The sequence below is a fragment of the Rhincodon typus genome, chromosome 10, assembly GCF_021869965.1.
Source record: "Rhincodon typus isolate 14 chromosome 10, sRhiTyp1.1, whole genome shotgun sequence".
NCBI classification, from domain to species: Eukaryota; Metazoa; Chordata; class Chondrichthyes; order Orectolobiformes; family Rhincodontidae; genus Rhincodon; species Rhincodon typus.
In genome coordinates, this window is record NC_063341.1 from 6,878,840 (window position 1) to 6,891,973 (window position 13,134).

The window sequence follows — 13,134 nt, forward strand, 5'->3', positions numbered from 1 at the left end:
GAATGGCTGCGGTGCTTTGAAGAGCAGCAGAGTGGGATTACTGCCTGAGCCAGATCTGGTTTTGATTTATCAACACAACCTGTGCAAGGGGTGGAATTCTTGGAATTGCCGTTGCTATATTTACGTGGAAAAATAGAAGACGGTGAATCCTTCTAATGGGATATTAATTTCTCTCTGGTGTGTCATTGCTTGCAATGGATTGTGAATAGCCGTTGTCACTGCTGGTCTCAAATTTACAGCTTTCTGTCACTTTTGTTCTTCCCCTCTCTCCCTCTGCATTTGGAGGACTCCTGAATGGTTATCCGGTCCAGAGGTTGTGAGCTCAAATACCGCTGTGAATTTGCATTTAACAATTTAACCGTAAGCAGGCCGCAGCAGAAGCAAATGAGCAGGGATGTTTTCTCTGCAGTGCTGTGGGACGCTGACTGTGAGTCAGCCATTGATCTGACTGCCTACACATGGCTATATTCCCTCACTGCATAGCTGACACTTCATGTCCTTGGTAACTTGGTAGTCCCAATGAGCTGGACAACAGGGGAGAGGGTTTACAGGGGGACGGTGTGCTTGGCCGTAGAAACTTTTGCAAAGCAGGGATGGAGGGATAGTTCACACAGTAACCATTGCCTGGTATGTAATTTATGTCTTTGGAAGGGGCTATTCCCGTGCTGTGGCAAGAGGCAAGTTTGCCAGGACCCAAACTGGAGAGGCTCACACATGGTATTACAGGAGGTGATAACCCATTTAACAAATTCTGGGATGAAGAGAAGTTGGTAGTTCATGAGGTCATCATGAGCAAAGTGAGGTTTTTTGAGGAGCAGGTTGCTCGTGAATTTGAAAGGTGGAAGCAGCATCTCAGAGCAAGGCATTCACAATACATGTTCAGAATCCTGCTGATATTTGCCCATTCAACAATTTATATTTATATAATGCCATTAACCTAACGAAACATTCCCAAGGTGATTCACAGGAGCAGTATAAAATGTGACATCAGGCCACACAAGGAGATCTTTGCTCAGATGACCAAGCGCTTGGTAAAAGAGTAGATTATAAGGAATTTCTGGAAGGTGGAAAGCAAGGTGGAGAGGTGGAGAAGCATTGACAGAGAATTCCTGATTTGGAGCCTAGCTAGCGATGAGCAAGATTAATACCAGTGAAGCAATTCAAATCTGAGATGCACAATTGGAGGAATGAAGATCGATTTTGAGTTGTGGTCTGGAGGAGATTACAGTGATGGGAGATGGGTGTATAAGGCACTGGAGGAGTTTGTAAACCAGGATAAGAGCTTTAGAATCAAGATGTTGCTTGAATGAGAGCCAGTATACGTCAGTGAGCATTGACGTGGTGGGGCAATGGGACTTGCTGTGGTTTAAGACAGGTACCAAAGGTTTGGATGACCTCAAGTTTATGAAGGGTAGAATGTGGAAAAGCAGGCAGGTATATGATGGAATATTCAAGTGTGGAGGTGATGTAGACATTAATGAGCTTCAGCAGCATGTGATTAGAGACAGGGACAAAACTGGGGTGATATAACAGACGAGGAAATAGGTGGCCCTAATGGAGGCATAAATATGGGTTCGGAAACTCAACACTGAGTGAAATATGATATCAGTGTTGTGAACAAACTGACTTAATCTCAAACAGTTGCTGAGGAGAGGAAGTTGATGAAGTTGGTTGCTAAGGAACAGAGTTTGGCATAGGCACAGTCAACAATGGCCTCAGACCACCCTGTATTTCATTAAAGGAAATTTCTGCTCACTCAGTACAAGGTGTCAGATGAGCAGTCCGATCATTTAGCAACAAGTGGAATTATTGAGCTGGGTGTTGTCACTTGTGAAAACTAACACCACACTGTCGAAAGATATTGCTGAGGTGCAGCATGGAGGTGGAGAAATGGGAAGCACCGAGGGTAGATCCTTGGGAATGCCAGTGTTAAAGTTTAGGGAGCAGGAAGAGAAACCATTGCAGGTGATACTCTGGCTTCATTCGGTCAGCCATCGTGTGAGAGCAGTACAACCCACTGGATGGCAATGGAGGGGATGGTGTGGTCAGCTGTGTCAGAATTTGCAGACAGGCCCAGTAGGATCAGGAGGGAGAGTTCACCTTTGTTGCAGTTACATAGGATGCCGTTTGTGTCTTTGAGAAGGCCTGGGACAGGGACTGAAACCTGATTGGAAGGATTCAAAGCAAGTTCCAAATAAAGATGGGCAGGAGTTTGCAAGGAGAGAGAGAGATCAAGATTCTTTTTTTCCAGAGAGAGGTTAAACACGGGCGTGGAATTTTCCTGGTTGTTACCATCTGCGTCCACTGTCAGCTGATGCATCAGCACCCCTTCCCATTGAGCACCGGTTGGAAGAGGCACTGTGGGTGACAAGAGCACAGAACGTACTCTGGGTGGGTGACTTCAATGCTCTTCATCAAGCATGGTTTGGTAACACCACTACTGTCCGAGCTGACGGAGTCCTGAAAAACATATCTGCCTGTTTCGGGCCGATTGTGAGGGAAACAACTTGCAGGACAAACCTAATTCACTTCACCCTCACTATCACAGATACATCCAGCCACGGCAATATTGTTAGGAATGACAAGCTTTGAGAACAGTTCTGGATATAAGGAGCCCCTGAAAAATAGCAGCAACCAAAAATCAGGAAAAAAAAAATCCTTCATGAAAACCTCAAACAGTAGCTCTTGTAAAAGGAAACTTGCTTTGACCCCTGCTTATTGACCATTCCTCCATCATCATCAAACTCCTAAAACTCCTTACAAGTGGTACAAGAGCACTCAAGAAAAGGGGTGTACAAGACACTTAGTAAATCCGAGCTGGACTATTATGTGCAGTTGTGGGCGCCACAACATAGGAGAGATGTGAATGCATCGGAGAGATTGCTGAAGCGATATACAAGAATGGGTCCAGGAAGGAGAAAGGAGGATGGGTTGAAGAAGCCGGGACTGTTCTTTCTTGCAGAGAAAAAGGCTGAGAGAGGATTTGGTGGAGATTTTCAAAATCATGAGTGGGCTGGATGGAGTAAATAGGGAGAAGATGTTCCTGCTCATAAAAGAAAAAAGAATGAGGGGGGCATAGACGTGAGAGTAAGCTTTTTTCCACACATCAAGCAGAATGGATTGCTTGGAAATATGGTGGAAGCGGGTTCAATTGAGGATTATTTCGATAGAAACGGTGTGCTGGGATGCGGGGAAAAGGCAGGAGATTGACACTAGGTAATAGAACCAATATGGGCATGATGAGCTGAATGGCCTCTTTCTGCACTGGAACATTGCTGTGGTCATGTGATTCTAACAGCACTGTAGGTGTTCCCACAGCACGTGGACTGTAGGGGCTTAAGAAGGTGGCTCACTGCCATCTTTTCAGAGGTAGTTAGGAATGATCAGTAAATCCTTATCTTGCTGGCGATGCCAATAACCTTTGTATGAGTTTAAAAAAAAGCTGCTGTTTAGGGAGAGCAGGTAACATTTCTGTTATCATGTACATGAAACTGTGTTATCTGGAGAGGCATGTTGATTTGACATCTTTATATTAGGTGCTCGCGTGTAGACCTTGGTTACCTGTAATTCAAATTGTAGTGCCCTCTAGTGTGTCTAAACATTTAAATCTGTGGGATTGATTGAGAGGGGGAGTCTTCTTCTCTGCAAGGTGAACAGTCCAACTGAAGTTTGTCCTTCCCGGAGCCGTTCTTGTAAATGGCTTCTGCACTCTCTCCGATGCATTCATATCTTTTGTATAATGTGGTGCCCACAACTGTGCAATGGAATCAGGTAGGTTCACTGATGGCACAGTATTCAGCACCACTCACGATGCCTCAGATACTGAAGCATCTCTGTCCCCATGAAACAGGGTCAGAAATCACACGACACCAGGTTATGGTTGAACAGGTTCATTTGACAGCACAAGGTTTTGGAGCCTCAGTCCTGGACAACGTTTAGGCTTGTGCCAGGCAAAAGAGAATCTAATCTTTTGATATTCCTTGACATCACCATCACTGAAACCTTTACTGTTAATATCTTGAGGTGGAGGTGCCAGTGTTGGACTGGGATGGACAAATTCAGAAATCACACCACCACCAGGTTACAGTCCAACAGGTTTATTTGAAGTCACAAGCTTTACAAGTGATCACTTTACTTGACGAAGCAGCAGCGCTCTGAAAGCTTGTGATTTCAAGTAAACCTGTTGGACTACAACCTGGTGTCATATGACAACATCCTGAGGGATTGCCATTGACCAGAAAGTTAGTTGGATCAATGTAAAATCTATATCCTTTTACTTTTTGGTACTGTTGATTTTTGATTGAAGTGGGTAAAGAACTGTTTTAAAAAACCAAAGGTCATGGAAAGGAATGCTGTTCTTTATAAAAGCAAGTCACCTGACATTCATCGTGAGTGCTGTTTACACTGCTGTTTGTTTAAGCAGTGGGGAAGGATTATAGACGAGCTGGATTCAGAGTGCGTACAAGGTGAGATATGGCTGGCATCCAGAGGCTGATTGATTTGGTCTTTGGTATGGTGATCAATAATCGATAACAAAGGCCTGCTGCTGACCAACAACTATGTAATTGGCTCTCAGGGAGCTGAACAGCTGCAGATGTCTGGGCAAAAGCCATTGGATTTCCAGAAAGGAAGGAAGGAAATCTTTCCTTTGCTGTAAACACCCCTCAAGCCTGAAGAAAACCAATTTATATCCCTCATCACTGGCTGTAAGCGGTGGCTTTTGACCAATAAGTCAGAGACATTTTAAGTTGTGAGCCAGTCACCCTATGCCTCCAGCAAGCGAGTCAAATATCTTGACAAGCAAAGAGGATCATCTCAGTGAACCCTGTGGACAAGAGTGCATTGTACTGACTTCACAGTTTTTCTCTTTGTTTGTGATACCAGTGTGCTTTTTTGTGTATGCTTATCTGTTTGTACGTGTAGGGAAGTTTTATAAGAGGAGGAGAGATTTAACCAGTAGAATTATATGTCAACAGTTCATAATTGTGTATCTGTAACTAGAGTATTTATTTATAATGAAAAGTAACTCTTTGATAAGTACAGAAACCTGGTCCTGGGCTTAAAAAGATAGGTAAATTGGGGAAATTTTCATACTGTTTTAAAATCTTAAACTTTATTTGACAACTCCAGGATTAGCAGGCTTTCATTTCCAGTTACTTGAGTGAGGCATGATGTCAAGCATATAAATATTGTGTCTGCAAAAGTAGGTCAGAGAATGTGAATTATGAGGTTAAGCACCTCACATCCTGACTCCCAAAAGCCTGTCTCACCAGCTACTGTGCACATGTCAGGAGTGTAATGGAATATTTTCTGCTTGTCTGGAATTGTGCAGCTTCGACAGAAGAAAAGAAGCTTTATACCATCCAGGACAATGCTTGATCAGCATCCTATCCGTTAGCTTAAATAGTCATGTACTCCATCACCGATGCACAGTGGCTGTAGTATGTGCCATCTACAAGATGCACTGCAGCAACTCATTGACCCTGCTTTGACAGCACCTTTCAATTCATGAATCTACCACCAAGAAGGACATAGGCAGGCAGACGGATGGGAACACCACCACCTGTAAGTTTCCCTGCAAGCCAGATGCCATCCCAACCTGGAATGATACTAGGTTTCCTTCACTGTTGCTGGGTCAAATTTCTAAAGCATCCTTTCCAACAACATTGCAGGTGGACATGCACCTAGTGGACTGCAATGGTCCAACAAGCTCATCACTAGCCTCTTTGGGCATTAGGAATGGTCAACAAATGTTGGCCTATCCAAAGATGCCCATTTCTCATGAAAGAATTGAAAATAAGTCTGAGAGGTACAAAACTACTTTGGATTCTGCATCTCCTGCATACTGGCATCCAGTATTGATCACTGGAAAATAGGATAAGGTTTAGATCATGGAATCCCTACAGTGTGGAAACAGGCCCTTTGGCCCAACAAGTCCGCACCAATCCTCAGAGCATCCCACCCAGACCTACCCCTCATAACCCACCTAATCTACACATCCCTGAGCACTGTGGGCAATTTAACATGGCCAATCCACCTACCCTACACATCTTTGGACTGTGGGAGGAAACTGGAGCAAACCCACACAAACACGGGGAGGATGTGCAAACTCTACACAGACAGTTGCCTGAGGATGGAATTGAACCCGGGTCTCTGGTGCTGTGAGGCAACAGTGCTAACCAATGAGCCACCGTTTACAATTGACTTTGTCTTTTACCATCAGCTAGCTCCCCTGGGACATGTATCTCATTCACTGGAGAGAAGCAAAACTCCATTTTGTAGAGGTCAAGGACAGCTGCTAAGAGCATCCAGACGAGATGTGCTCAGGGTGATGGTAAAACAAGCCATTCAAACATGTCTGTGTTTTTTTCTAGATTATTTCAATATGATTTGCTGTGCTGTGTATTTTTACTTGAGTAACCTGAACAGTGTATTTAAGACAGACCCCTACGGTGAGGGAGGACCTGATGGGATCACTTTTTTGTAAAAAAAAACACAACAGGATTGTACAAAATGAAACAACAGCAGGACTGCCGGCATATTAGCAGAAGTTAAAACAGTCCACAGACGTCCAGGTCATGGGTTAATCTCTTTCCTCCAAGTCTATTTCCTGAAGACACACAAGACGTCTCATCATCATTCAGCCTGTTATTTAAATGCAAAGACTAAATAAAAAGGGGTGTTGGATGGAGTGTTTTTTCTGTCTATCAGGACAGGATGCAGCGTGGGAATTCCTCTGATATTCACACGGAGGCTTAATGCAAATTGTCGTTTTTATTCTGAAAAGCGTTTGGTGTGACTTCAAAGGAAAGCTGCTCAGATGGTGTGACTTGTTCACAGTGAGTGAGCCGCTTGGGACCTCTTGCTGATAAAGGCTCCCTGTCTGTGCTTTTCATGTGTAAAAGGCCGAGGTGAAAGTTCACTTCCTCCTCTGCCATTGTGCTCTGACTCCTGACCTTGCACTCAGTTTTCAGAACCCGAGCGGATTCAGTCTGCTATCCCGGGAAAGGCTCCCCACCGTGGGCACTTCCCCCCCCCCCCCCCCCACCTGTCCCCAAACACTTTCCCTGTTCGTGGGAATCTGCTCACTTCCCATTGCAGGCTGAGCCATCTGTCGCTACAATGGCATTGGTCTGCCAATAGTGGACCAATGAAAATCAGGGATGTGAGAAAGGCAAGAATTTTGGATGCACTTCTCTCGCTCTTCAGGCGAGTTTAAGGTGGTTGTGACGGTGTATCCCGCACTGGTCTCTCCTCTCTGCTGGGTTAACATGTATCCCCCGGCCTTCCCATTTCTCCGAAGTCCCCTGAAGAGAGCAAGTTCCTCAGTAAAAATGTTATTGCTTGTCATGGCTATGTGCTCTGGAACTCCCTCTCTAAAGCCTCTGCATTGTCCTTAAGCTGCTTTTGCAAGGCTTTACCAAACCCTTTCGGACTTATTCTTCCCCCAGACTCGCTAATTTTGCACTGCTTCTTTGCCCAATTCACTGTCTTTATCATCTTTGCATAGCGAAACATGAAATGTAAGTTACAACTCACTCAGAGATAGTAAGAACTACAGATGCTGGAGTCAGAGATAACACAGTGTGGAGCTGGAGGAACACAGCAGGCCAGGCAACATCAAAGAAGCAGGAAAGTTGACCTGAAACGTCAACTTTCCTGCTCTGCTCTTCTGATGCTGCCTGGCCGTTGTGTTCCTCCAGCTCCACACTGCATTATATCTAAGAAATGTAAGTTGCTGTCCTGAACAACGAGCATAATGAAAGAATTGACAATATTCTGGATGCATGTCTTCTGTAGCATGGATTCAGGCCCAATCTGAATGGCCAGGTCCTTCAATGAAGCAGTCAGCCTCTTTGTATCCTGCACAGAATGATGAATAACTGAGTTGAAGGAACAAACTTCCACTTTAACTTTGAGATCAAGCTCATTAAATACCTGAGTTTCTTTCGATATCTCACAGGACAAGGGTGTTGGTGGCTGGACCACCATTCATTGCCTCTTCCTAGCTGCTGTTGAGAAGGTGATAGTGAGCTGCCTTCTTGAACTGCTGCAGTCCATGTGCAAACATTCAAAAAGAATGGGAACTCCCCGCGTTTTGTGACCTCCATGGGATTTTCCTAAAAAAGGTGGTTGATGCAAACAGAGGAACAGGGACGCCACAGTGACTGCTCTGGATCTAATCTTTATTTCTTTTTGTGAAGAGTTTAGTCTTTGTCCCTCACATTCCTCACATCCAGATACCAGTATATCAGAATGAATACCTTCACCCCTTAACACCGAGACAAGAAGTTCATTGAGCAAGTACTTTGAATCTGATAAAGTTCTGCAGTCCCTGAGCATGAAATGCATGTGTCCCAATTGATACCTCTTCCCTGTTCATTCCATATGACCTTGATTTTGATGCAGTGGGCACACTGCACACCAATCCTCCGAAGGGATTCTCATCCAAATCCACCTGATCCCCATAACCCCTCACTTCCCATGGTTGATCCACCTAGCCTGCACATCCCTGAACACCATGGGCAATTTAGCATGGCCAATCCACCTCACCTGCACATCTTGGACTGTGGGAGGAAACTCCGGCACCCAGTGGAAACCCAACACAGAGAATGTGCAGACTCCACACAGATAGCCATCCAAGTCCAGAATTGAACCCAGGTCCCTGGCACTGCGAGGCAGTGGTGCCAGCTACTGAGTCACCGTGCTGTACCGTGCTACAGACTTGTGGCATTTTTAGTGAAGACCACACCTGGGTTGCCCTACATTTAATGCTGTGCTATTTTTAGTGAAGACTTTATCCAGGTTGGTTATGCACTGCTGTCGGCTGTAAATCGAGCTACATCAGAGAAACAGAGGAGCTGAAACTCTTTGTGAGGAAGGTAGAATTTGAAAGATGTTGTGACTGAATTTGCTGACCTAAATGCTGAGTAGACTGCAGAGGCAATTTCAAAGATCTATCTCCTTGCCTTTTAATATGCAATTTATAATTTACAATCAACAGCGATTTGCTTATTAATTCACGTTTAACAAATTTTGACTTTGGCTTTTAGAATATAAATGCTTATCTAAGATGATATTTAATGTTTGCTTTGTTTGGCTTGTAAAATGAAAATTGTCCTGATTCAAACTATGGACTCGTGAAGCCTCATACATGTAGCAAATGACTGGGACTTTAGAATCATAGAATCGCCACATTATGGAAACAGGCCATTCGGCCTATCGAGTCCACACTGATCCTCCGAAGAGCATCCCACACAGGCCTACCCCTCTACCATATCCCTGTAACCCTTAAATTTGGATTAATGTCATTGGTCAGAGGCTATCTGGTATTTTCCAGCAGGCAAGGAGGTCCACTCTAGTACCTGGAGGACTACATTTGATTTAAAATGGCTTCCCACTAGCAGACTAGTGGGGTGGGTGAGTTCAGTTGCATGGAAATTATGTAGAGTCAAAGGTGCAGGGAGGGCTCAGGAAAGCGTTTTTAACGTTTCCAGAACAAGTAATAGGACAGAGAGTGTGGATAGGGTCAGGAATCTAACTTCAGGCACAGAAGGTAAGGGGACAATTCTGAGAAAAAGCGATGTCAATGTAGAGCTGAGGGTGTTGTTCTTAAATGCACGCAGTGTACCAAACACGGTTAATGAGTTTTCGGTGCAGATTGAAACTGGCAGGTATGATGTTGTGGGTATCACAGAGACGTGGCTGCAAGGGGATCAGGGCTGGGAACTAAATATCCAGGGATAGTCCTATCAAAAGGACCGACACAAGGGCAGGGAATGGCTTGATAGCAAAAATTAAATTAAATCGGGAGCAAGATGTGATTTAGATTTGGAAGGCATAGAATCTGTGCGGATAGAGTTGAAGAACTGCAAAGGAGAAAAGACCCTGATGGGAGTTGTGTACAGGCCTCCTAGCTGTAGTCAGGATGTGGGGAAGAAAATAAATCAGGAGATAGAAAAGGCATGTTAGAAAAACACTATTACAATCATCATGGGAGACTTCAACATGCAGGTGGATTAGGAAAATCGGGTTGGCAGCAGATCTCCATCTCTTGCTTTTTCCTTTCATTTCTTACTCTTTAGTAATCCACAGCACAGAGAGTACTTGTGGTTGATGGAAAAGCTCAAATTGAGTAAAAGGCTGGGCTGGGAAGCTCTTGGATTCAAAGGGAACACGAAGTACACCACGTAGCTGGCTAGAATGGAAGGGGATTGAATGAAGCAGGCTGAACAGGCGTACATGGTAGCATACTTGGGAGGTCCCGTGTGAAGTGATTGGATGGAGAGTAGTTGACTTAAACAGTGGGATCAGGGAATATTTAGGGCAGCCGGATATGCATAAGGTGGGAAGCACTTGGGGGCGTGTGATGTTGTGGATTTGTGGTGTTCAGCTGTGCTACTCAGCGAATGTAAGTTTATCTCAGCAGGAGGAAGTTTGCCTCTTAATCAGTGGATTGTGGGTTCAAGCCCCAAATTGAGCACATCACTTAGCTGGCCATGTTGCCACTTAGAGGCAGTATCATACAGAGGCCTCATTTGCTTGTTCAGATGAATACAGGTTTGGTATCTTTTATCTGAAAACTTGGGGCCTACTGTTTCTTGGATGAAGAATAGTTTTGATTTTCAGATACAAGGTAGTAAATAGATTTGCACAGTTTTAATCACTTGTTCTAACTCAGCAAATAGGGTTGAAATGAAGGTCATAGTTTGAATTCATGACTTATTGAACTTCAATGAATTTTAAAGATTTTACATTAAGGAAATGCAAAGAACAGAATGTGCGTCAGATTCATTGATGAAAGAAATGGATTTTGAATCTTGCAATTTTCTGGGGTCCATCAAGTTCTGCCGACTGCAGTGTGTGTGCATTGTGTGCGTGGCTGTGTATAAATGACGATTTACAGAAGAGAAGAATCATGCATAAAACAATTGCCAAAAGACTTGCATTTCCCAAGACACACTGAGGTCCACTGTGGGTCCATTTGGGTACGTTTGGATCCGTTCATGCCTTTGGGAAAAACTTTGCTTCATCCAAATAGACCCAAACAGATCTAAAAATGAAGTTTCTTCCGAAGGGCTCGAACTGACTGAGTTTGGGGCATTTGGAAAAACTTTGGTTTTCAGGACTTTTCAGTTTTTGGATAAATGGGTGAAGGATGTCTGAGCTGTATCAAAATTGTCATGGCTCTGTTTGAAGATGTTAAGGGAGTTCTCTTTTTATCTCTGGACAAGTACCAGCACTGCCAGTCTTCTTGTTGTATAATCTTGCTGTATGCATATTGACTGTGGGCTGTGGCTTACCAATGGTGTAACACTTTAAAGGTATTTCATTCGCTTAAAATGTAATGGGAAATTTTGGGAGCGAATTCAAGGTGCTATATAAAAATGCAAGTTCTCCTCTTTCTTATTGAAATGCTGTCTTTGGAAACTGAAGCATGGAGAGGTGTTGTGCTCAGACACCTAAAGGGAGGTTAAGTGAGCATAGAGAGTGAGTTGGGCTGGATCACTAAAATTAGCATGTTGGGATGCACAATTGAATTGTGGCCAATTGGATTGAACTGAGTCATCATTAGGAAACGAAAAAGAAGAGCATTCCAGCAAATGGGCTCCTCTTTCAGTCATGATTCCTCAACTAAGCTTCAGTTCCTGATGCAGCAATAGGTCTTTCTGAGAAAGACATGCATTGGGAGTTTACATATGCAACTATTTCAGAAAGAGTAGGATTTTGTTCCGCGTTGCTTAATTCATTGAACGGATTTCCTATGTGATGGGCATTACTTTGGTCAATTTCCAAATACGTTTCAAAAATACAAAATTGCATTTAAACAGAAAATGCTTGAAATACTCAACAGCTCAAACAGCATCAGTGCAGAAAGTGTTCATGTTTCAGTTTCGAGACCTTCCATTAGATAGTGAATTGCTGTATTCCAGTTATATGAGATAATGTTTATAACTTGGTTTGAGCTGTTAAATTGGATTTAACCATGCAGCATTTTTATTGAAACATGGCTTTTTTGTTTTGCAGACGTATAATTTCACAAAACAAAAATGGCACCTTTTGCACTGGATCACCTCGGCGCTACCACTTATGCCAGAACCAGGTAAATTTTTCTACTTCTTTGTCTCAAAGTCTATTTTATCTGTTCTCTTTCTTCCCTCCTCATTCTTGTTCCTTTGGTACAAACTCAGCCACAAACAACACCAGGTATTCAATGCTTCTCCTTCATTGAGTTTGTCTATGGTCATCATTGGATTTTTCTTTGGGATTCTACCTGGTCTAACAGTCGCTGACCTCACTTTAAATGAACCATGTGTTGCCAACAAATTGGTTCTTCCCTTTACCTGCCCAATACTTTATAAACAACAACTAAGATTCAAGGGTTAGAAACTTTGCCTTTGCCACTGCAGAATGGTATGCACCGCATAGTACCATACCATCCTCCTGTCAGCTTTGGCACAACTGGTAGCACGTACTTCTTTGAATCAGAAGGTTTTCTCTATAAAATTATGAAAACTGGACGTTGCTGGCCAGGTCAGTAATTATTGCCCAATCCCTACTGCCCTAGAGAAGGTGATGGCGAGCTGTATTTATGTATCGCTGGAGTCTTTGAGGTGTAGGTAAACTCACAGTGCTGTTAAGAAGGGAGTTTCCAGAATTTTGGCACAGTGACAGCGAAGGAATGGCAAAATGTTTCCAAGTAAAGATCGTGTGTGGCTTGGAAGGGAATTTGCAAGTTGTGGTGCTCCCATGTATGTAGAGTCACACAGTACGGAAACAGATCCTTCGGTCCAACTCGTCCATGCTGACCAAGTTTCCCAAACTAAACTAGTCCCACTTGCCTACATTTGGCCCATTATCCCTCTAAACCTTTCCTATTCACGTACCTATCCAAATGTCTTTCAAATGTTGCAAGTATCACTTCCTCTGGCAGTTCATTCCATGTATGAACCACCCTCTGGTCCCTTTAAATATTTCTCCTTTCACCTTAAAAATATTCCCTCTAGTTCAGAACTCGCCCACCCTAGGGAAAAGATCTTTGCTAATAACCTTAACCATGTCCGTCATGATTTTATAAACCTCTATAAGGTCATCCCTCAACCTCCTGTGCTCCAGTGAAAATATTCCCAGCCT

General features: G+C 43.6%; 1 protein-coding gene across 1 annotated transcript in view; it reads left to right on the forward strand.

Annotated features, from left to right (window-relative positions):
- The window catches only part of si:ch211-267e7.3 (ADAMTS-like protein 2), a 109,414-nt gene that overhangs the window by 29,446 nt on the left and 66,834 nt on the right, over positions 1-13,134 (forward strand). The window contains exon 3 of the mRNA XM_048602316.1: positions 12,028-12,103. Within this exon, the coding sequence (XP_048458273.1) occupies positions 12,028-12,103 (76 nt within the window). The remainder of the gene's footprint in view (positions 1-12,027; positions 12,104-13,134) is intronic.